Source organism: Callorhinus ursinus, unplaced genomic scaffold (genome assembly GCF_003265705.2).
Source record: "Callorhinus ursinus isolate GAN/ISIS: 27379988/994484 unplaced genomic scaffold, GSC_fseal_2.0 scaffold10, whole genome shotgun sequence".
NCBI classification, from domain to species: Eukaryota; Metazoa; Chordata; class Mammalia; order Carnivora; family Otariidae; genus Callorhinus; species Callorhinus ursinus.
In genome coordinates, this window is record NW_027397072.1 from 24,302,281 (window position 1) to 24,327,384 (window position 25,104).

Here is a 25,104-nt window from a genome sequence, read left to right on the forward strand (position 1 = left end):
GCAGGAGTCAGATGCAGTGGCAAGGATAGAGGAATTGGAACTCTTGTGTCCTGCTGATGGGAATGTAAAATGGTGCCACCACTATGGAAATAGTATGGTGATTCCTCAAAAATTAAAAATTGAATTACCATTCGACTTAGCAATTCCAGACCATTGCAATTAAAGCAAATATCACAATCAAGTCAAATGGAATTTCTGGTTTCTTACTGTATATAAAAGTGATGTTTACACTCTACTATGGTCTCTTAAGTGTGCAATGGCATTATGTCTACAAAATGTACGTACCTTAATTAAAAAATACTTTATTGCTAAAAAATGCTAGCCATCACCCGAGCTTTCAGTAAGTCATAATCACAGATCACCATAACAAATATAACAATTATGAAAAAGTGTAAATATTGTGAAAATTACCGAAGTGTGACACAGAGACAGTGTGAGCAAATGCCATGAGAAAAATGCTGTCAACAGACTTGCTTGATGCAGAGTTGCCATTTTCACACAAATGCAATATATCTGTGAGGCAAATAAAACAAGGTATGCCTATATCCACAAGAATTGAAAGCAAGTCTCAAAGAGATATTTGTACACCCATGTTCATAGTAGCATTGTTCACAGTATAAGTGTAGCAGGAACTTAAATGTCCATCGATAGAAGAATGGATAAACAAAATGTGGTATGTACATATAATGGAATATTACTCAGGCCTAAAAAGGAATGAAATTCTGATACATGCTACAACACGGACGTCCTTGAGGAGTTGCCTAATGGATATGGAGTTTCAGTTTTGGATGATGAAAAACTTCTGGAGATGGATAGTAGTGATGGTTGTACAACAATGTGAATGCACTTCATGCAACTCAACAGTACACTTAAAAATGGTGAAGATGGGGGCACCTGGGGGGGCTCTGTCGGTTAAGTCTCCGACCCTTGATTTCGGCTCAGGTCACGATCTCAGGGTTGTGAGTTCGAGCCCTGTGTCAGGCTCTGTGCTCAGCGGGGAGTCTGCTCAAGATTCTCTCTCTCCCTCTTCCCCTGCACCTCCCTTCACCCCTACCCCCCTGGCCCCACACTCACTCTTGCAGTCTCTTTGAGATTCTCTCTCTTCCTCTGCTGCTCCCCCCACTCTCTCTAAATAAATTCTTTAAAAAAATGGTTAAGATGGTAAATTTTATGTGTATTTCACTGCTATTAAAATTTTTTTAAAGTAAAAATTATATATACTAAAAAAGTAAGAGACAGAATGGCCTCCAGACACAAATCAGGGCTCAATTTTCACTAACATTTCTGTGACTTCCGTGCCCTGCACAGCACCTGGGCCTTAGGAGAGTTTCATGTTTGAAAGATGAAGGGATGATCTGAACCCAAACACTTCAAGAGAAGAAAGAACTTCTTAGAATAGGAGCAGGAAAAACAGGCCAAGCTGCTCGCCAAGTCACCCGCTGATTTGAATCTGATATTTTGGCTGCCCGTGTGGATCTGCTTGTAGGCAGAGAACTGCCTGGCTGGCCACTGATGAGATTCTCACCAATCATTATATGTTTTATGGGACATTTAAAAATTAGCATATATGACTTTACATATGTCTTCTGGAAGTGTGCTTAGGCTGAGTCCTCAGCATGTCTGGCCCTGCAAAACCAAAGGTCTGATCTAGAACGTGGTGAGTGTACTGAGAAGCTGTTGCCCCACGGGGCCTCACTGGCTTTCCCAACATCACACATTAGATGAACCAGGAGAGCAGAAAGTGCTCTAGGTCCTTCTCTAATTGTTCCCGCCTCTAGTCCCAATTACTATCTCTGTGAGGACATTGGGATGCATTTCCTTTAGACCTTTGCTACATAGAGGGTTGGAGCAGTACCAGCATCATCTGGGACCTTGCTACAAATGCAGATGTTAAGCCCAATCCTGACCTACTGAAAAACAATCTGCATTTTAACTAGGTCCCCAGGTGATTCATATGCACAACAAACCTCGAGAAGCTCTCCTTCAGACCCTCTAATTCCTGTTTCCCAAGGCTTCCCAGTAGGGAGCCATCTGAGATGGGTTATTAAAGAGATTCCTAGGCTCTTCCCTTGGTGATTCTAATTCAGTAGGTATTTTTACTTTAATGGGAAGGAAAAAAGGTTAGAAGTGGGATGTGAGTAGCATGTGCAGGTACCCCCATGTTTGAACAGTCAGGGAAGAAGGAAACTCAAGTCATGCTATAAAAAGACGTTTCATGAGTGCGCGTGTGCGTGCGTGCGCACACACACACACACACACACACACACACACACACACCACAGTGCCAATGTTTATGGGCAGGAGGCTTCCGTGTAATAAAAGCTTCTACAGGAAAAGGACACTGACTTTTGTGAATGTTGATAAGCAACTTGTAGCAAATTTGGGGTATTCAACATTTAAATAACAATTCTGGCTTTGACCTTTTCCAGCCTTACTGATTTCAACTTCATCTCTCACTGAAGCATCTTCAGCACATCCCTGGTTTCCTCTGATACATTAAAAGAAGTTTATTTTTTTTTAAATGTATCCAAGATAGAAAAGCTTAAGGAGAACAGAAATTCCTTCAACCATGGAGAAGGCTGATTTAAGAGTGAATTAGATTAGCAAAAGCTTTCTGCACTTGCTTGTACAATCCTTTCAGTACCTCCTACTCTTGCTTTTCATTGAATATGAACTCTGAAATCTGATAGAAAGGAGCCTTTCTACCTTCTACGCAAATACCTCTTCTGGATCCTCATGAATTTTGGAAACCATTACTCGTGAATGAATTCCTATCCCCCACTGGTTCAAAGTACAGTTAACTCACACTAAAATATGCAAAAATCAAGGACACATAATTGGAGTCTAGTTCCATGTCTTTTCACAGAAGGCTTTTTACAGTTAAAAGAACTTTTTTGGTAAGCAACTATAATGCAGCCTTTTCGGGACATTAGAGAGGCAGAAAGAAAGAAGGTAGGGTTGGAGAGAAACATTTTGAAAAGGAGAGAGAGGAAGAGGGAGAACTAGAGAGGGGACTTCATGTGCAAAGCAATTGAAAGGTAGTTTTTATGTTTAGCAATTGTGATCTGTTTGTATTTAAAGTTTTGGAGTTGTCACTTTGCAATCAGAAGAAAGGCCAACTGGGGTGCCTAGGTGGCTCAGTTGGTTAAGCGTCCAACTCTTGGTTTGGGCTCAGGTCATGATCCCAGGGTCCTGGGATCCAGCTGGTGTCAAGCTCCCTGCTCAGCAGGGAATCTGCTTCTACTTCTTCCTCTCCCTCTGCCCCCTGCCTCATGCTCTTGTGCACACACACTGTCTCTCTCAGATAAATAAAATCTTTTAAAAAAGAACTGCATTTAAAAAAAGAAGAAAAAGAAAGACTAACCAAGCAGTGGCTTTAATCACCACTCCCTGCTCAGGGATTCCTTACGGGGTCATAGCTGTCATGGAAATTCATACATTGGGTCTGGGCCAAGGTGACCAGTGGAAGTGGCCACAATTCCCTAACACTCCTGTGGCTTCTTTTGAAGAGAAGGTGTGAAAAGGTAGTTGGAATGAGTGAAGAGAAGGAAGCTGACCTGCTTTTCTCTTCTCCCACCCAGGTGGTGGCAAAAAGTCTGGGGACCTTTTAATGAATTTCTTAATCCACTCCAGCAAGGACAAAACGTACCTAGTAACTGACATTCTTAAAGCCCTTTAAGAGTGGCAGGTGGTTGCTATTTTAAAGAAGCATCAAAATATTAATTGAGGGACTCAATCAATGAATAAATCAATATTTGTTTATCATCTGCAATATGCTTAGCACCATACCCATCACAAAGTTATACGAAGTAAGTATAAAAAATAACCTCGTTTGGAAGGAGGCCATATCTCCAGTGCTTATGAACAGGCTTTAGCACTCAGAAAGAACTGAAAACTCAGAACTCAGAACTCAGGAAGACCTAAGTTCAAATCCCACTTCTGCCGCTTGGGACATTGCTTAATTTCCCTGAGCCTTAGTTGTTTTCTTCCCTGTAAACGGAAGTTAGTAATATTTACTTCATAAGCTGTTACAAGTATTCAATATGTACAATATTTGTAAAGTGTCTAGCTTTGGCAAAAATTCAATATTTAGTAGCAAAAGAACAGTTTCTGGGGAAACTGTAAACACCTACACAAAACAATTTGTAAACAAAAATAGCAGTGGATATTGATAGACCAAGGAAACAAAGAATGGAGTATGGCAACCTACAGGCATTATCTGATCAGATGGGACACTGGGGTGTTATTTTGTAGTCTAGACAGCTGCACAGAGCTGAGAACAGATGAGAACAGAGTGGCTGAAGTCTCCTGGGAAGCCCTCACGAGGGAGGCGATTCATGAGTCAGAGTGGGGCTCCATTCTGACTAGCAGTATCTGACAAAAGTCAGACAAAAGGACAAGTGAGACATGAATAAGTGGCCTTGCTTCCTCTGCCCCTCCAGCTGCCACCTCTCACCAACCCTTCACACTTAAGTTCCTCAACCTGTGTGCGCACGTCCACCCACCTCCCCATCTCCCTTTAGCTACCTTTATTCTCCGCTCTTTAGCCTTCCCACTTGATTCTCTCTCTAGGTATTTTTAAAGTCAATTTTATTATGGTATAATTTATGTGTCATAAATGGCATCCATTTAAAGTGCACAATTTAAAGAGTTTTAACAGTTGTTACACCAGGAAACCAGAACCACATTCAAAATATAGAACGTTTCCATTATCCCCCCCAGCACAACCTAAAGGTTCTCTGCCCCTTTGCAGTCACTTCTGCTCCATTTCCCTCAAAACCACTGTCCTGCCTCTGTCACTGTAGGTTCGTAGATTAGATTGCATTTTCTAAAATTATGTATGAATGGAAGCACACACGATGTGGTCTTTGTGGCTGGCTTCTTTCTCTTGGCATAATGATTTTGAGATCCATCCATGTTGCTATAAGTATTGGTAGTTTATCCCTTTTTGTTGCTGGATAGTGTCCAATTGTATACACAAACCACAGTGTGTTTACCCACTCACCTGTTGGTAGACAACTGGGTCATTTCCATTTGGGGACTACTATGAATAAAGCTGCTATAGACTTTAATGTGCAAGTCTTTGTGTAAATCTATGGTTTCATTCTCTTGGATAAATACCTAGGAGGGAAATAACTGGGTTGTATGGTAGGTGTATGTCTAATTATTAGAGAAACTTCCAAATTACTTTCCAAAGTGGTTAGACCATCTTACATTTTCATTAGCAGTATATAAGAGTTCTAGTTCCTTCTCATCCTTACTAACAATAGGTATGGCCGGTCTTTCTAGTTGTAGCCATTCTAATTTTCCTGATGACTAGTGATGTTGAGTATCTTTTTACATGATTCATGATCATTTTATATCTCTATGCAGTGTCTATTAAAATATTTTGCCCATTTCTTAAATGGTTGGGTATAAGCCCTTTGAGATATATATGTATAATCTCAAATAGTTTCTCCAATTCTGTGAGAATTGGTTTTATATATATATTTTTTAAGATTTTATTTATTTATTTGACAGACAGCACAAGTAGGCAGAGCAGCAGGTAGAGGGAGAGGGAGAAGCAGGCTCTCTGCTGAGCAGGGAGCCCTATGCGGGGCTCAATCCCAGGATCCTGGGATCATGACCTGAGCCGAAGGCAGACACTTAACTGACTGAGCCACCCAGGCACCCCGGTTTTATATTTTTTAAATGCAATCCTTTGAAGAGCAAGTTTTTAATTTTGATAAATTCCAATCCAACTGATCAATGTTTTGTTTTATAGTTTATGCTTTCTGTGTGCCATCTAAAAAAAAATCTTTGCTTATCCAAGTTGGCAGAGATTTTCTCTCATGTTTTCTTCTAGAAATTCTATAGTTTTAGATTTTACACTTAGATCTATGATGCACTACCAATTAATTCCCTAGGCATTTATTATTCTCCCATTGGCTCCAAGGCCCTGCCAATATACCAACAACTCCTAATTTTGTTTTCTTCAGAGCAGAACTTTTCTCTGGTCTCCAGACCCCTGTGTCTACCTGCATATTCACTTAGATGTTTATAAGTTACTAAAGACTCAAGATCTCCAAACTGCACTTTCTACTTTCCTTCCATACATGTGCCCCCTTCATTTTTGCCTGTTTTACTGAATAATTCCACCCACCCAATTGGTCAAGGCAAAAATATCTTCCTCTTTCTCCCAGCTGTATCCAATCCATCGCTAAACCTGCCTATTGCACCTTGTACAGCGATATGTACAAGGCCATTCTTTTCTATCTGCATTCTTAAGTCGGGACTACCCTCCTGTCCCTTGGGCTGGGGTCTCTATATCCACCCCTGCCCTACCTCCAATTTATTCAGAGTCCTATCCTTAAAACTCGGCAGCAACTTTCCTTGGCTCTTAAGATAAAGGTTGTATTCCTGAATGTGCCTGATCCCCACTCCGCATGTCTTTCTCCCCATCCTTTTCTCCAGCCAGACCTCTCTTCACCTACAGGCCCACAAGCACGAGTCTGTCTTGATTTTCTCAGAAACACCTCACATCGGGACGCCTGGGTGGTTCAGTTGGTTAAGCAACTGCCTTCGGCTCAGGTCATGATCCTGGAGTCCCGGGATCGAGTCCCACATCGGGCTCCCTGCTCGGCGGGGAGTCTGCTTCTCCCTCTGACCCTCTTCCCTCTCATGCTCTCTATCTCTCATTCTCTCTCTCAAATAAATAAATAAAATCTTAAAAAAAAAAAAAAGAAACGCCTCACATCTCTTTCCCTTATGGGCATTCATAGGCCGTTCCCACTCCCAGAGTCTTACCACTGTCATACTCCCACTCTTCCTACAGACTTTAATTCAAATGCCACTTTCCTGGGAAGGAGTCTCCGATCCCCTAGGCTGGGTCAATCCCTCCTCTTGTAAGAGCTCACAGGAGCCTGTACTCCTCTGTCATGTATCACTATGGTAACTATATGATGATACATGTCATTAGTAATGTAGTGCTCATTTCTCCCTATAGAATGTAAGCCTCATGAGGACAGCATGATTTCTGCTTGTTCCCAGCTCAATTCCCACTGCCTCGCACACTTCCCTGCATGTAGTAGAGGAATAATAAATACATTTAGTATTTACTAAATGCATGCATGCATGAATGAATGAATGAACAAAGAGAAGGGCAACCTTGGGTGGAAAGAGGGGAAGGGGTGACCATGGGGAACCATCTCCCCAAGACAGAGGGGTCAGAATGGAATCATGTGGTTGTGGGAAACATGTTTGTTGATTTGCTTTTTGAATCGGGAATCGATAAATAATTTTCTTTCCCCAATCATGTAAGCAGACAACCAATTATAGCAAGACTGGTGGGACCTACATTGCTCTTATCAAAATCAACCTATACTCAGCTTTAGAGGCAGATGGTAAAACAGTTTCAGCACAAAAGATACAGATGTAACTCTGAAATCTCTGATCAAGCAGCTTTCTGTTTAAAGGCAATTAAATGCAGGCATCAAAAGGCATAAGCAAGAGGGGAAAGTTCAATTAGAGGAAGATATTTTCATAAACCAATTGGAAAAGAGAATGATGTTTTTCACTTTTCCTCTAGAGCTTTTGGAAATCCTATTCACACGATGTGCAAGGCCAGTTCAAGCCTGGCTGAGCAGGGCTGAGGAGAGAGCAGGGTCCAGTGATTTGAGTAGGGGCTCCGGCAGTAAGAGAGCAGGAGTCTGGGGCTCAACTCAGGAGCAGAATGCATGCAGACTACGTTATTCCCATCTTGCCTCAGTTTATCCAGTAAAACATTATGTACACGTCCCTCAGCTTCATGGTTTGTTATTCAACTTCACCCATGAATAGAAGGACTAAGTGCGTAGTGGAGGTTGGGTTGGAGGGCAGGTCTGGCATGCCTCTTCCTTCTCTCTACTCACGTCCTCAGGACACTGGGCTGTGCAGGGAACTTCTCTCCTGCTCGCACCGAAAGCCTGCAATGGTTCTGATCTCATTTTCCCCAAACCAGCACCATACCTTAGGCTTTGCCTAGCGTCCTCCTCCCAAGGCTAAGGGTAGCTGAATCAAGGGGCCCCCTTCCCTCTCCTGCACATTATTGTCCCTGGGTGGGCGGTGGAGATGTCATTTCAGGTGAAACACAGAGAAGACAGTCTCTTCTCACTGGTGTCTGCCCCTGTCTACTTGACATGTCACCTGATGGGGCATGTGAACTGCCTGGGGGAGGTCTGGGGAGAGCTCCTTTCACATCTCTTTTGGAGAGGTTATATCATATAGTGTGGTGGTCATGGGCTCTGGAGTGAGACCCTGTGGGTTCAAATTCCAGCTCTGATCATTTCTAGCTGTAGGACCGTCGACAGGTTCAGTGTCTTCATCCATAAATGGGGATAAAAAGGGTATGTCACCTCATAGAACTATTGTGGCAATAAGTGCATAAATATAGGTTAGGGCGCTTAGAACAATGCCCCCTGTATAATAAGTGCTATACCCATGGGAGCTATTGTTATTTTAAGGCAATATACTGGTTGTCAGGGGTCTTTATGTGTTGTTTTCTATCTCTGGCCAGGGATCCTACTGCTTCAGGCCTGCCCAGCACAAAAGGTGAGATACTCCTATTCATCATCTACTTCAACTCCAAAAGCAGCATGACGGTATTTCTGCGTTCTATTTGTTCAGTCAACACACAGGTATTCAATGCCAGTTCTGTGTCAGGCACTGTCTGGGACTCTGAGGACACCGAAATGAAAGCACAGTGTGAGCCTGCCTGAAGTTCCGACTCTAGTGGGAAAAGCTGGCAGAAACGCACAAAGCTGGTCAGTTTCCACGCGATCAGAGCTGTTCCCTACAAAGGGCCTTTGGGGGCCGAGAGGGAAGGGATGCCCAGGGACAGAGGTGTCTGGGAGAGCCCCTGGAGAAAGCACCACACTCACAATCTTCAGAGCTGTACATCTCAGGGCTCCAGAATCTCAGTTAGGGCATTCTACAGTTGATGCTTTATTCCTCTTGTGTATCTAGCGCACCGTCATCCCTCTGAATGTAAAACAGACTGAACAGATCCGACCACCTTTTACTGAGCCACTGTGCTAAGGGCTTTCACACGCATTATATCATTTGGCCAATTCTCTGTGAGGATGTCCAGATTTCTTCAGAAACCAGGATGCCAGATGGAATAATTTTTTGATGAATGGAGTCCATTACCAGTTTAGCCTATGAGCCCAGGTGATTGAAAAAGCATAAATCAGGCAATTGTCCTAGTGTTGCCACTCTCTCCAATTTTTAAACCTTCTGCTACTAATGGAGATATTACCTGACTCTCTTGATGATAAAAGAATTAGCTCATTGAATCACCACATGATCATCTGGATTGCAGCTTTTCCTTTTCACTGGCTTTCAAAACATTGTTTAATTTTTACACTAGAGAGGGTTGGCTGGTGCTTTTTTTTTTTTTTTCTTTTTTGTGCGTGCTTTGTTTTACTGCCAAAGACTTCCGGCCATCTGATTTCTACTTAAACCTAGATGTCATGTGTGTACCTGATGTATGATGAGAGAGAAAGAGGCTCTCTCCTTTCCATTGTCTCTTACCCTCGGCTGTGCTTCGCTCTGAGATCACCAAGTCAAGCCCAGTGTGTCAGTCAAATTTCCAAATCTGAGCTCTTTAAAAGATCTCACCTAGTTCAAGCCCTCCCTAGAGGGATAGAGAACAAAACAGGGCTGGGATGGGTTTCAGGTTTCCTCAGTTCCCTTTTGAGGAGTCTGGCTGCAGAGAATGAGTCAGAATAGTCATGAAGCTATCTCCCTGGCACTAACCCCAGACCTGTTTTAAATAACGCATCTAAATGTTAATGCACACTTAAGACAACAGTGCAGCTCATACTCTTCCCAAATTGATTCATTTTGCAGTGAGCCTGATGCAATTTACTCAGTATAAAAATGTCTCTGGCAATTAGGGGAACAAAGGGGCAAGGCTGGCGGACCATAAAGATGACAAACAAAGCAAGATGATATGAAAGCTGGGGACAAAATTAAATTTCTTTTTGAATCAGATATTTTGGGGAATGTCAATAGCAAACAAGCAAGGCTTCCTTTGCTCACAAGAGACACTGGAGGATTCTCCATCAGGAAGAAAAGATGCAAATCGTCTTGAAAATGGTTTTGATGAAGTGCTCCAGCAGTCTCCGCGGTTGCTCACTTTAGGGTGCCTGGGGTTCAAGCAGCAGAAAGCAGTTGGTGGGAGAGTGAGCCAAGCTTATGCTACATTGGTGGGTAGAGGTTTCCAGATCACTGAAGAGCAGGCTGCTGACCCCTGAGCTGGTTAAGATCACCCAGAAAGAATGTGGCCCCGGAAAATACACTGTAGAAGAAACTAAAGTTGTTTAGCCTGGGGAGGAGGAAGGAAGTTAAGAAGAGACGTGAAAACTATCCTCAAAGGAATGAAAAACTGAAGTTTTTTCATTTGTGAGGATAAAGTAGGCTTGTTCTATGCGATTCCAGAGGAGACATGGAAGATCAACCAGATAACGGTGAAAATCTGGTGAAACAGGAGAGGGAACTCCCATACAGTATCTGCTCGAATGACTCTAGGTGCCTTGTATGCACGCTCATAGCACTACTTCCCAGGAAAATTGCGATATTAAATGTAATCATATACCTCAGTGCTAAGAACGTGGTAAACACTCCATGCATATTAGCGATCATTGTTAAAAGCTCCTGCAAGATAGGTAATTACTATTCCCATTTTATGGATGAGATATAGGGGGCTTGAAGAAATTAAACAACTCTTAAGAGCCATTCAACAGCGTTTCAAAATTACAAAGGCAGTGGGTTACTAGCAAGTTCTTCCTAGCAGCTAAAGCCGCCCCACAGTGGGGTGGTCTGCTTTGCAAGAACGTGAGCATCCTACTGTTGGAACCAGGTAAGCTGATGTCAAATGAGTTTTGGAAGAAGCTCTTGCATTGGTTTAGGGTGGGGGTAAAGGGGTTGAATTCAATGACTCCTAAGGTTCTTTTCTGCTTGATGAGTCAATGACTAAAATATTTTTCTAGTTCTGTTGGCTGGACTCTGCCTTTAACCCAAATTAGCGTAAATAGTCATGTGGGAACGTGAAATTGGAGACGCAGCCACAGAAGACGACCAATGACTCAAGGACCATGGACAGAAGTTTTTATTTCCATCTGGACTCTGGCTTTGCCAATCATCACATTTCTTGGCTCAACTCCATACACAACAGACCTGATGCCACTAGCACCTGAACCCCAGAGGCCAGCCCTAAGTTAACAGTGTGGCAGAGAGTTACTCAAGAAAGTTAACAGACAAGTGAGGATTTTTAGAAATGGAAATCATCTGGGTCTATTGAGACGAGGACCCAATGGGCACCAAGAGGCTCTCGAGGCAAAGGGACCAGGAGAAGAAAGTCCATACAGAGGAATCACTCTGTGAGGCCTATAGGTAAACATCCAATAGACTCATGATCAGAATTTCATGCAGTCAGGGAGGAATTTTAGTCCCAGGAGGGAAAACAAAATAATGGAGGGAATATTTAAGGAACAGTTAGAGAGACTACAATTGGAATTCATCCTAGCTTGTCTGAAAAGATAAAAAAAAACAAAAACAAAAAACCTCAATGGGAGTTGGTGTGCTTAGGTGAAGACAAGTAAACTAAGGAGAGGGAGAACTTGGGGGGGAAAACACCAAGTAGAAGATTATTGTGGGAGATTAGACAACATACAGGAAATATACAGGAAATTGCCTGGAAAATCAGAGGGGCGAAGATGATCCCAGAGTAGGCAATTGGGAAGCATGGGAACCATTTTGTTTTCCAAGCCTGCTGTACGCCAGCATTTTCCTAGTGGTGTGGGATGGCTAAGGAGACAAATGGAGAGGATGCAGGCTGAGGACAGTCATTCTACCTGGGGTTGGGTAGAAGGAAGTGAGGTGTTACAGAGGACAGGGATCGAATTTTGGTCAAGAGCTTTCGAGACGCATTTTTTTTTTCTTAAAACTATATCTCAAGTTCTCAAAGAGTTCCTGGTCCAATTAATTTGAGGTTTGTTCATTTAATAAACATTTCTTGAGCATACACTGCAAGTCAGGCTCTGTATGAGGCAGTGGAGACACAGTGATCAATAATGCCCATGTCTATTCTTAGGGTGCCTCATTGGTGAGAAAGATGTGTAAAAGAACAAAAGTGGTGTAGGGCTGAGAACACTAATAGAGAAGTGAAACAAGCCAGAGAAGTGGGTTCAAAAGATGGTAAAATCAACGCTGCTGGGAGTGGGTCTGGAGTCCCAGGGAAGGCTTGGGAGCTAAGGGATTCTGTTTCCGAAGGAGGAGGAGAAGAGTTGTATGTGGTGGTCAGAGAGGTGGGAGAAGGCATGAGGGCTTGAAATTGCTTGCCTCAGTTAAGGCAACTGTGAATAGCTTATGATAAATGAAGTTTGGGTCCAAAGGAATGCGGGAAGCTCAAGAAGGGGAGGGCCGGATTGGGGTCATGTGCCATGCTAAGAAGGATCTTGGAATTGATCCTCAGGGGTTTACTGAAGGGTCTGAAGCAGAAGATTCGCAGCCTGCAATGTTCACCTGCTAGTTCCCTCGTCAAGTTCTCGACTGGCTCCATTTGGGGACCTCCTAATGTCCAGGAGTCAGCACTGAAGTTATTGTTCTCAAAGACTTCAAGGAACATTCCACAGAGTTAACAATACAACAAAGAACAAAATCTAATCTAGAAGTGGGGGCAGGAGGGAAGCAACACAGCATACAGCTCTTTCCTGATTCCCACCGTGTGGCATCGTTTGCCCGAAGTTGCCCTGAGGGGTGAGGGGAGGCCCCAGACCCTCAGGGAACCTGATGTCCTTGGGTGACTGGCCTCACCGGTGGTTCTCATGCCCTGGGCTCAGCCTGCTCCCAGTCGAAAAGTGGTGGTCTTCGCTGCACGCCCTCCCTTTTCTCGCCACCACAAGACTTACCCATTGGCAGAGGGAAAGCAATCAGTAATTTGAAAGCAGCGGCAACACACCTTCTTGGAGCTTAGTGATGTAAGATCATCTCAGGAATAGACATCGCACCAAATCCGTGTGTAGATTTTGTAAAGCCTTTTAAATGCAAGGTCCCGTGGTTGATTCAGCTCTTAACTAAGGCTCTGAACCATAAGAAAATGCATTTCTGTTATAAAAACAAGGAGTTTAGGTAGGCATGTGAGTGTGATGCTATAAACAAAACAAAGGGGAAAAAAGAAAACTCAGAAGCAGGCCAGGTAATGAAAAACAGGGAGGTTTGCTCTGGGCCTGGAGTGACTGTAAAGCTGAGCTGGGCTGTTCTGCAGCTGCTGGTGTTTCTTTACTCATGTGCCATCAGCACTTGTGGCTAAGACTCTTTGCATTACAACTAAAAGAGCAGGTCATTCCATCACCCGGTTCTGCCTCCTTCACCACCGACAGAGGACCTGGTGTCTCCAGGCAAGGGGGCCCTGATTGGCCTAGAGCTTCAGGAAACAGAGAAGCCAGGACCATGTTACCTGGGCTTTCTATAACCTTCTTTAACCTTCTATAACCTTCTGCTGGGCCAGGCTTTCTAATTCCCATTCTTAAGGCTGCCTGCTCTTCAAAATGTGCTTCTTCTATGGGCCAAGGCCTTAGAATTTTGCCCTTTATTTTGGATGACATATATACCACAGAAGATATGCAGCTAGGTATTTATGAAGAGTAAACAGTGGTTAATCATCCTATGTAAATAGTAATATCTTCTTAATTATTGGTTGGGGATAGGGAGGCCTGGAGCCTAGTAGGTAGGCATGTGGACTGTGGAGCTAGTCTGCCTGGCTTCAAATCTTGTGTGCTCCTTACTAGCTGTGTGACTCTGGGCAAATTACTTAACCTCACTGAGCTTCAGCTTCCTCACTATAAAATGCAGGTAATAAAACTGCCTCCCTCGTTGAATGGTGGTGAACATACTATCACATGAGATGACACGTGGAAGGCACTCAGACCAATGCTGGGCACCACAGAGTAAGCACCAAGTAACTATTCCTATCTCCTTGCTGTGGTCTGAATGTGCCTTCCCACCCCCCCAAATCATAGGTTGAAACCTAACCCCCAAAGTGATGGCATTAGAAGGTGAGGCCATTGGAGGTGATTGGTCATGAGGGTAAAGCCCTCACGAATGGGATTAGTGGTCTTAAAAAAAGGGCTCCAGAGAGCTCCCTGGCCCCTCTCACCATGTCACAGTGAGAAAGTACCAACTACGAATCAGGAAGAGGGTCCTTCTGGAACATGACCGAATTGGCACCCTGTCTTGGACTTCCAGCCTAAAGAACTGTGAGAAATAGATTTTTGTTGTTTCTAAGTCAGCCAGTCAGGGGTACTTTGTTAGAGCAGCCTGAATGGACTAAGACACTCCTCTTCTTCACTAGTATCAATATACAAATGTGCTGGGGTAGAAATCAGCTGCATATATGGATTGTCTATAGGAAAGTAGAGTGCTCACTGGGGAGAAAGATGCTACCACAGAGGGAGAGAAAGTCAGAGAAGAGCCCAGAGCCAGGGTGAAATCTTTCTAGCACTTGTGGCAGGATCTTTGCTGGAGGTGGGGGAGGGAGTTCAGGGATAAGATGTCTGTTTGGAGACTGCTGTGGTGGGGAGGGGATGGGTACTGGTGCTATGCAAGCTGGTGGCACATACGTATAAATCGAGTGCTCTGAGGGACCGGATGGGGGCAGGGTGGGGGCAGGGTGGTTCTGGATGATGCAGCCCCAGCACCACCTACTTCTCAAGTTGCCAGGCCCTCGAACAAGGTCCCTCTGTGCGTAGCAGGCCTCCATCTCATTATCTGCCTGACCACGCCCCTTCTCCCTTGAGAGCCAGTTCAAGTTGTCTTCTCTGGGCCAACTTGCCTACCAGCCACTCTGCATGCATACGCTCCTCCACACCCCTTTGCACACACCCTGTGCACAAACCGATTATAGCCCTTCCCCCACAGCATCACAGCTATCCCGTGTTACCCATCACCAAACCTCACTGTGAGCCCCTTGAAGGCAGGATGAGCCATCAGAGTCCAACCAGTGCTTGGGACAGAGTGAGACTCAAACGTTTGTTGACAGAATGCATGATGGAAAGGATGAGTGAATTCCTCGACACTAGTGGCCCACCGCCTAAATTCCTCCACCTATTTTTGATATCTCCCTCCCCACTGGGAAAAGGCAAAGCTCAATAAACACTTCTTAGATAAGAAGTGATTGTTTTTATGCATTTTGACTTCTTTTTGTATACAATAGACATTTATCATTATGGGATTTTCCAAGATGCCATTCTGACAAGCCAAGGGGTTATAGGTATTCATAATTCTCTAATCTTCCTAGTGCTCAATCCATCAAATATCCAGGGCAGAGTGGGAAAAGGAAAGCAACCAGCTCAAAAGAGCCCCACTACAAGCCTTGGGCTCTCAAATCTCGAAGGTCAAAACTGGCAGAAGCCGATGGTCTTTTCATTTATTTTTTTTGACACCCATCAATGAAAGCAATCGTGAGTAAAAGTTGTATCTGCCAGGAAAGGGATTGTCCTTTGTACTTAGTGGCAACCTTCACAGTTGAAGTGCGCTCTGACAGCTGCTTCCTGAGCCCCAGGGAGGATTATACATGTCTCCCTGGGCGTGGGCTAAGGGTGGGAAGAAAATACTTTTCATCTTTTCATGTGATCCCGGACTGGGCTTTAACTTTTAGACTTAGAGGTCAGGTTTAAGAAGAGTTGCATCATAGACTACCATAAATTGATCTGGTGTCCATTCACCTAACAAAGAACACTTACTATGTGCTAGGCGCTGTGCCAGGCACTTCGAGGAATAAGAAGATACGCAAGCCTGAGGGCTTGTGGCTCAGCATCAGATGACCAATATCAGGTGAGTCTTCTCTAGAAGAGCTTTTCCTGACTGGATGAGAACAGGCGTCACTTTCCTTAGAGCCAGACATGATATCAGGGTTCCACTACAAGGCTTCCTTGTGGAAACAACAGGAACCCCCACCCCACAAAAAAGGAAAAGGCCCCAAAGATATGCGCTTCCCTGTGTGTTACTTAGGACTAAAGGAAAAATCACTGAACCTCTCTGAGGTTCTGTTTACTCATCTATAAAAGGAAGATAGTAATATATATGACATAGATCAGAGTGAAGATGAAATGGATTGATGGACTGATGGTAGTTGATGCACCTGGTAACCTGAACATGCACTGTACAGAGATTTGCTGTGAATATTAACAGTGTAGTGTCTACCTCCTGAGAACAAAAAGGAGTGCCACAGCTCTGCTGTTAACCTGGGACCTAGATGAGAGTCAACACATGACATTCTGAAGAACAGAGATGGGCGGTGGGTGGGTGGGTGGGTGGATGGATGGAGACTCTCTCTGACTCTGAAAAATCCAGTACTCTCTAGTCCACTCTGTATTCTTCTCAGTCTCCTGTGGCCTTGAAAGCCACAGTAATTCTGGAGAGAGAATCACAGATGTTTCTTGAATAGACCCACTGGTGGAGACCAGTCCCTTACATGGCCTTGGATTCACCCAGTTGCTCCAGATGGGGGACACACAGGCAGGACCAGGCCCGGGGTGGACAACCTTGTCACTAGCGTGTCCGCCTGTGAGAGGGAAATAGGACCCTCCACGCTGCACACAAGTGCACTTCACCTCTCTCAGCTTTCTTTGTAATTTCTGTCTTTAGTGTTTAGTAAATGATTATAGAAAGTTACCAGTATATGTGACCAACCAAACCAAGCTGAGGTGTTAGTCACGATTCCTCATTGTTGATTATACCAGAATCCTTTGTGCCCCTTTCTAGAAATACTGATGCTCATGCCCCTTCTCAAGACAAAATCAGAATCACTCTGCTGGGACTAAGCCGTACAGATTTTATAGAAGGCGTGATTCTGATTTGTACCCCGAAAGCTTGAGACCTATCATATTAATGGCTTTAAATCCAGGTGTTCTAGAGAGGATTAGCATTTTAGTAGTTGCTTCAATAATACTACTCACAGGGATGAGAAATATGGTGAATTCAGGCCCAGTCAGTGGGACTGGTACTTTGGGGCCCGCCTTAGGGGAACACAAGCAGTCACTCTGAGAACAGGGGGAATGAAATTGCTAACCTTAGCTGTTCTCGTGCCCACCCCCACATAGCCCAGAGCAGCCTGGAGGAAGGCCGACCCTGGGCCCCTGCGAGGGGCAGCCAGGAGCAGGGACGAAGCATTATTAGCACCTGCTCTGCCTGTGATCTAATTTAATCCTCAGGACAATCTCGTGAGGCATACATACCCATTATTACCATTTTACTGATAGGAAAGCGGAGGCTCGTAGAGATTCAGACTTGCCTAAACTCACACTGTGGCTGGGGGCTACCTCCAAGCACACTTAACACCCAAGTCTCCTGACCGCCCTGTGCTCAGAGAACTCCAACCTGCATGACTGTTCTGGGACCAGATGCCCTGGAAATAGGCCTCTGACAAGCCCGGGTGTGAATTTTAAGGCTTTTAAAAATTATCTTTAAAGCCTCTGAATGGCTCTCTCTTTTTAGTGTAAATCACCCAGACATTAAAGCCCATATTGTATATTTATTAGTGTGTTATTCAGACCAAGGGGAAAAAGAGAAAAGCCAACACTCTGAATGACTCTGAAAGTGAGAAAATGCTGGGCCTGAAATTAAATCATTGTGACACTGCCACTCGAGGGTATCAATTTCAATAAATGATCACCTTTTTTACTCCCGATCCCATTTATCATGCAGGCAGGATGCGAGGAGAACTCTGGCTGGAGCCCGCTGAATGCCACGAGCCCCTTCTTGCCCCGTGCTGGCCAGACCTGCCCACTGCCCTGGGCCGACAGCTTGGCAGTCGGGTACCTTTTCAGAAGTGAATGTCTAGGGTCATCCTTCCATGTTGCCCTGCCTGAAGCCTAAACCTCGCTCAGCCTGCTGAGACCAGCCAGTCTATTTACAGGACAATTCGGGGTTCTGTACATTGGCAGCAGAAGGTCTCTGTGTTGGGAGGGGGTAACTGTCCTGTGAGCCAGACTGGGGACTCTGCTGAAAATCGTTTCCTGCTACCCCAGTCCCGAGTGGTCCCCTGAGGTGAGGTGGCTGCCCTTGCAGGATGAGGAAGGGGACAGATTACAGCTGGAATCTCTGCTTTGGAACATGAGAAACTGAGGCCGGGAGGAGCTACAAATGAGCAGGGGAGCGGGGACTGACACGGCGCCTCCGAGCCCCCGGGGTCAATACTGCTTTGGATTAAATCACTTTGGCAGATCTCCCATTAGGATGGTTCTGAGTTTTGAAAGCTGGGATCTTTGGTCAGAACCGATGGGTTTAAATTAATGTGGCAACTGTGTGGGTACCCAGCACAGACATGGGTTTTTCTTCACCTGGGGAGAGTGGCTGCAGATTTTAAGCCAAGGGCAGTGAGTTTGAGGATTTCCTGATGCAGCTGTTCAGCCAAGAGAGAGGGAGGAGGGCGGGCTCTGGAGGCCGGACATGGGTGTGAGTCCTGGCTTGGCCAGAAGCATGCCCTTTATCCATCATATCACGTCATGCCTCTGGGCCTTCGCTTCTTCCCCCATCAGGACGCTGACAGAGGAGAAGGAACTCACGCCTCCTCTGGGAGTAGAGGTTAAGATCCTGCAGAAAGGGGAAGCTCTGTACTGGGGGGAATCTTATTTCTCTGCCACCTTCTGGAATGAACCTTGTTTGTGCCATGCAACCGCCCCAACAAGCTTCTCCTGGCTCAAGCCCAAGTCTCACCGAATCCTTTAGGTTTAAAACATCTTTTCAAGTATTAGTAATTCAAATGATTGGTAACTTCTTTCCCCTCAGGGCCCAATTCTTCTTTCCACACACTGTGTAGTTCTGGTCACACATAATCAAGTCCCCAGACACCGGGGGCTGCCAGAGAAAGCCATGTACTTGGAGAGGAAGGGAGACTTGTGGGTGTCCAGGAAGGAGGCATGGAGGCGCTCCTGCAGCCCCCAACTGCCCCCGCCCCACCAGCCCCTAAGCTTGTGGTCCTGAGTCCAGGAAGGCGCCAATTTCATGCCGCCAACGGCTTGCTCTTTCTTTGAAATCAGCTCTCCGCAGAAAGGCAGGGCAGCGCGGGAGCTCAGCTCGGCTTCCCAATCTCTCTGGGCCCCCATTTAAAGCCATCTGCACAAGCATGTGCTGAGTCTTCCTTACTGGACCGGATGCTCCTTGAAAGCCGTGCCCGTGCCATCTTCAGCTGCGTATTCCCAACACCTATCACACGGGAGGCAGCCGGTCCATGGATCGGATGTGCTGAAAAGCCTCTAGCGAAGCATCCTAGCATGTGCTAAGCACCTACTACCATAGCTGGCACTGTGCAAACCATTTTCCCTATGCCATTTCACAGCTCACCACTTCAGAGAGGGATTATCATATTCATTCAATGCATGGGGACTTTGTAACCTCTGACTTCTAGTTAAGATGTCCTAGGCCTGCTGGATTCCGGGGCCAGCAGGGCTGGGCTGTTGGACAGAGTATTTCTCTGCTTCCTTGCTCCTGTGGCCATTCTGGTAGGACAGAGGAGCAGATGAGCAGACCGGGCACTCATCACTGTGTGTCCCCTGGGGGATCCTGGCCAAAGCCAGGCTGCCTTGGCAGACATGGGCGCTCCTGCCCTGTGATTCACGAAACCTCATGTACGTGGCTGTTTTCCAGGCGACAAGGAAGGGAGCAGCTGCTGGGGCTCCCCGACTGCCTTCCCCTGCCTCCCTTATCTCCAGGCAGGCTGCTGCTCCCCCAGTGTGGCCCTTGTGTTCACGACTCGGTTTCCGACGAACTCAGTGGCCTCAGACTTGTCCTTCCTCAGCCCACGCCTATGAGTCAAGCTTTCCCCAGCCAACTGTGTTATGACAGCCTCCTCCCGTGTTACCTCAAATGCTGAACGTTGGTTTGCAAACGGCAGTCCCCAAAGCACCATGTTCTGTCTGTTTTTATCCTCACTGTCATCACCACCAGGATTTAACTCTGTCCCCCTCGCCACTCGGAGCACTGTGTTCCTGGGTCATCTCTGATCTTAAAGGGAGTGAGTTTCAGGGAGTCAAACTGCCCTGGATCTCAAAACCAAAGGATTCTTGAGACTGGCACTGCCCCCGTAATCGGAAAGCAGATGAGTCTCAATCCTTTCTGATGCCCAATTCTGAGCAGAACAGAGCAGGCTAGGCTATTAAATAGTGGCCTATCACGTTTGCATCCTGCTTCGTGTGCAAAACCCTTCATGTCTTGTATTACCTTGACTCCACAGCACAACAAGAGCAAAGCTGGCCTCTTCATCCCCATTTCACAGATGGGGAAACTGAGGCTTGCTAGGGGGTGGGATTCCCCTGAAGTCCTAGAGCTCATTCATGGAACATCCTCCTAAGGACCATCAAAGGCTGGCCTTTGTATCTCTGGCACTTGGACGGTCCCCAACATACAGGAAGTACCCAGTGAATCACTGTTCCCTAAACTGACTACTGAATGGTGCACTGGCTCCTAAATTCAGGGCTTTGACTCCCAGCACGCTAATTTTTCTGCTGTACCACCATGGCTTAACTGAGCTCTTCTAGCAATGGGCAAGGATAGTCTGAAGTCAGGCCAGCTGGATTCAGACCCCCCGTGACCCGTCTAGCCGGTGCCCTTGGAGAAGGTTATTTGACCTCACCGTGAAACGGAAGATAGTAACAGTACCTGCTTCACTGTGTTGTCGAGTATTAAATAAGAAAATGCACATAAAGGGCACAGTGTTGGCTGGTTATCACATCTGGGAAATGTTAATAACTGTTAGCAGTAGTCACTATTACTCGAACATAGAGACCGGGCCTCATACATCTTTGTAACCCAGGACCTAGTACACCAGTTGGCACATAAACATGAGTATAAGCCTCAAGACACTTGTCGACCAACACTGATGCTCATCATGTGACATGGGGCAAGTCCCCTCCCCATCTGGGCCCCAGTCCCCACCCCCGTGAATTGAGAAGGTTGAACCAGGTAAATCTCAGGGTTCCTTCCAGCTCCAAAATGCTCTAGCTATTTCAGTGGTTCTCAGTGGGGGCAGTTTTGCCCCGCAGGGGACATCTGGCAACGTCTAGAGATATTTTGGTTGCTGTAACCAGGGAAGGTGCTCCTGGCATCGAGTGGGTAGAGGCCTGGGAAGCTGGGGAGCCAGGCCCAGGACGGTGCCCACAAAAAGAATTCTCTGGTCTCAGATGTCAACAGTGCTGAGGCTGAGCAACCCGGATCCAGCTCGACACAAATGCCGGGAGCCCTGTGAGGTACTGGACAAGTGCCCGTGACCTGCGGCCTGCCAAGATGGCTGGGGCTGCGGAGTGCCTCCAGGTGGCAGAGCAGTCTCTGGCCAGCCCCTTCAGCTGCCACCTTCCACCCTCACTCCATCGATTTGGTTAGAGGTGGAGAAGTTGGCTCCAGCAGCTTTAGTTTCAGTTTGGACTCATTCCTGCTCATCCTCAAGTTCCAAGAGGGCTCTGCCAGGGCTGGGTGAGAGCATCCCTGCCCGCAGATGCATGGAGCCCTGCCTGAGGAGGAGCCCCTGTAGACGCGGCCCCAGGCAGAGGTAAATCAGGGGGCTTGCCCCAGCACACCTGCTTCCCATCTCCTGCCTCAACTCCCACTCTCGAGGGGGCAGGCCAACTCTGGTGATGGGAGAGTCGCCTTGGGAGTGTGATGCAATGGCCGGGAGGGTGGACCTGCAGACTGATAGCAATGGCAGCCTGGGGGGGGGATCACGGCCTGCCCGCACCGTGCCGCCTTCCTTTCCTTATTCTCACTCTCTGTGAAGGGCACACGCCCCCTGTGCTCATCTGTCTGGACACACCAAAGAATCTAGGTCATCTCTTGTTGCAAGATTCCATCACTGTCCAAGTCCTCTTTCCTGACCCCGCCCTTTCACCCTGAGTTCCTGCTGAGGGGCTACGTGTTTCCTGGAAAGCACAGGAATGAGGAAAGGGGAGACCTGGAGTCTACTTTGGGCCCTATCACGTCCTATTTCCACTCCCTGCCTCAGTTTTCTCGTCTGTTAAATGGGAACTCACGGAGTAGTTGCAAGCATGGGAAGATAAGAGGCGAAACATCTTTGCAAGCCCCCATGGCTCGTTCTACAGATGGGCTCTGGTCTCCCGCCCATGCTATCCAGGGGACCAGGCTCCACTGCTCAGGAGGTGCTGAAATCCCTCTGGCGCCCTTCCTTCACACGCATGCACCTTCTCAGCCTGCATTTCAGGGAGACTCTGAACTTCACTTCCGCCTGTGACATCAACGGGTCCAGGCCCCAACCACACACTTGAACAGACTGATGGTGTGAAGTCTCAGCAGCCCCGAGCAGCACCGCCTGCTCTCTGCCGGGCTTGGTGCTGATGGTAGAAGTCAGAATAAACAGCTCATGAAGCTGGGCAGACACCTGCAGGATGACGCTGTGGCCGAGGCCAACACCCGCCCTGCATGCGGGTGGGAGGCCTTACCATCTGGCCTTCTCACAAGAAAGGAAGGCCATGCTGGAGGGAAGTTTGGCCCAGAGGACAGCTCATCCAAAACAGTGCGCAGCCCAGACGCCCAACATTCCTAACTTCCGGTGGACTGAGCAAGAGGCACTTGGTGCTGGGACCCTCCCATAGAGCCCCATGAGGCATTTCAGAGGCAAGAAGATGGAGAGGAGTTTAGGTACCGGGACAGCATCCTTCTTGAAGCCAAGGCTTCATTCCTGCTGGGATGGTAGCAGGTTGTAGTTCTTTGAAGCATAAATACATACAGGTGGGTCAGTGGTAGGAGAGTAGGGTAGAGACCTTCAAGAACTTACTAAGGAGGCCACAGAGCTTTGTTGGAAGAGCAGTAGACAGGTGCTCTCCCCTCCTCACCCAGCACACCATGGAGGTGAAGGATGGGTAACATCACTGTTCAGATGGGACTCTTCGGAAAGGTATCTTCTTAGAGGAAACCTAAGTCTAAGCTTAGATAGAAATTTGAGGTCTTTCTTCTGTAAACATGTCACAGAGATATATCTCTCACTCTTGTTGATTATAGTAAGTATTCAGATCGGGGGCCCCTCAAGACTTTTTTTAAGACTTTATTTATTTATTTGACAGAGAGAGGGACAGTGAGAGATGGAACACAAGCAGGGGGAGTGGGAGAGGGAGAAGCAGGCTCCTGCTGAGCAGGAAGCCCGATGCGGGGCTTGATCCCAAGACCCTGGGATCATGACCTGAGCTGAAGGCAGACGCTTAACGACTGAGCCACCCAGGCACCCCAAAACTGGGGTCTTATGATGGTATTTATTCTTATGGAATAAGGAAAATAGGTATGCACAGAGATACCCTGGTTCAGGTTTGCTTTCCAATGTAACTACTTCTAGAGGCTCAGCGGATCGCTGAGTAAGCAAGTGGGTATCTCCTAGAAGCTTGAGCTCACTGACATGGGCATCTGGTGTGACTTCAGGACTCTGTAAGCCTTAGAGGTTCGGGAACAAAGCCTGTCCCAATCTCCACTGAATTGATACCACTGTGGCATCCCTGACGAATTATCTGCTCTGAGGTCTCGTACTCCTGCAGGACCTGCTTGAGTGATTACAATAGTTTGCTCTTTCCCTTCCTGCCAATGTCCTGCTGGTAAAACCCAGTATCCAGCATATTAAATTACTTTCATTTTGGCCTCTTAACACTCCCCTTGGCTGTTTTCTTCTTGGCTCCGTCTGTACTTTGGGAAATAAATATCTTTAACACCCACTCATTAAAGGCCCACTCTGCCAGCTGGTCTTCTGGCCTCTGGAAGGACCACCAGCCTGGGCGGCCAGAGGGCCCCACAGATCAGTGCCCGAGACACTACCTTGGGAATATTAGCAGTAATGGCTCAATCTGGACCCTACCCATTAAAGGACGATCGTGAGTTTTAAGTAGATGTCACAGACTCTGGAAATTTGCAGCCAAAAGCCAAATGGCCTTTTATAGAATCAGTTTTAGACATGGAGAAGGACTTACCCATGCTTTCCCGGAGTGGGTACCAGGAGGATCTCCCTTCCAGGCTCGTTGTGGGGCAGCAGCTGGGCGACATACCTCCCAGAAGGCTGCAGGTGCCTGTGCACGGACACAGCCAGCCTGCAGTGTTCACTGCTGCTCCTCATCCATGGGCTCAGGATGGTGTGCTTGGAGTTCGCAGAGGTGTTGAGGAGGAGGAAGGAGCCTGGCAAGAGACAGAGAGGGTGACTCTGCAGGTGTGGCCAGACAGTAGGACCAGCAGCATATCCATGGCAGGATATAGAGACCAATGGCACCAAAGTCAGCAAATACGGGAGGCCTTTCTCACCTTCTTCACATACACCCAGCCCTCCTCCCCTTTTCTCAGATTATCTCTGTGAAAAGCAAAGCCTGAAGCAAGAGGTAATTCAGGACTTGGGCTTTAGAGTCAGGCAGACTAAGGTTCTCACCTTAGCTCCCTTATTAACTAGCTCTATGTCCTTGAGTCTCAGGTTCTTCATCTGTAAAATGGGAATGAAAACACCCACTTCACAGGGTGGTTATAAGGATCACTTGAGATAAGCTTGGAGAGTTCTTTACCCAGTTTTGTGCAGAGGGAAAGGACCCTATTAAATAATCAATTATTTGACTTCAACTGTCTTCTAAGTTAAAGCAGAGAAGACAGCTACAGATTCTTTGCCAGCCTGTAATAGGCACAACTAATGGAGTCTCACAGGAAACTGGAGAAAAAGAAGGGGTATCTCTAATCCCCAAAGGGTAACCCAGGTGCTAAGACATTCTGCTAGGTTTACATCCTGGTCTACAGGGACAGCCTTGGCAGTCACCGCCTCCGTAAATGTGCCAAGAGTGGAGCAAGAACATCAGTGGCATCTTGGCAACATCCATGTAAGGTGTTTCCACGTCCCACAAGCCAGGCCACACTCTGGGGCTTCTTAGGCCTCCTGACAGGTCACAGTTCCAATAAAAGCTGACCCAAGTTCCCCACAGTGCATTCAAGCCAACTTGGCACTCAATTTATGGCCGACTCAGAGTTTCTCTGGAATGTATGTGTTGGCTCTACAGTCTCAAATAGTTCGGACCAGTTCAAGGTTTCCCTTGAGAGGCGGGTGGCTTGGAGAGGCAGCATTTGGGG

At 46.6% G+C, this 25,104-nt stretch overlaps 1 protein-coding gene across 1 annotated transcript in view; it reads right to left on the reverse strand.

Annotated features, from left to right (window-relative positions):
- Positions 1–25,104, reverse strand: part of ALK (ALK receptor tyrosine kinase) — a 678,620-nt gene that overhangs the window by 293,175 nt on the left and 360,341 nt on the right. The window contains exon 4 of the mRNA XM_025867990.2: positions 23,976–24,177. Coding sequence (XP_025723775.1) covers positions 23,976–24,177 — 202 coding nt within the window. The remainder of the gene's footprint in view (positions 1–23,975; positions 24,178–25,104) is intronic.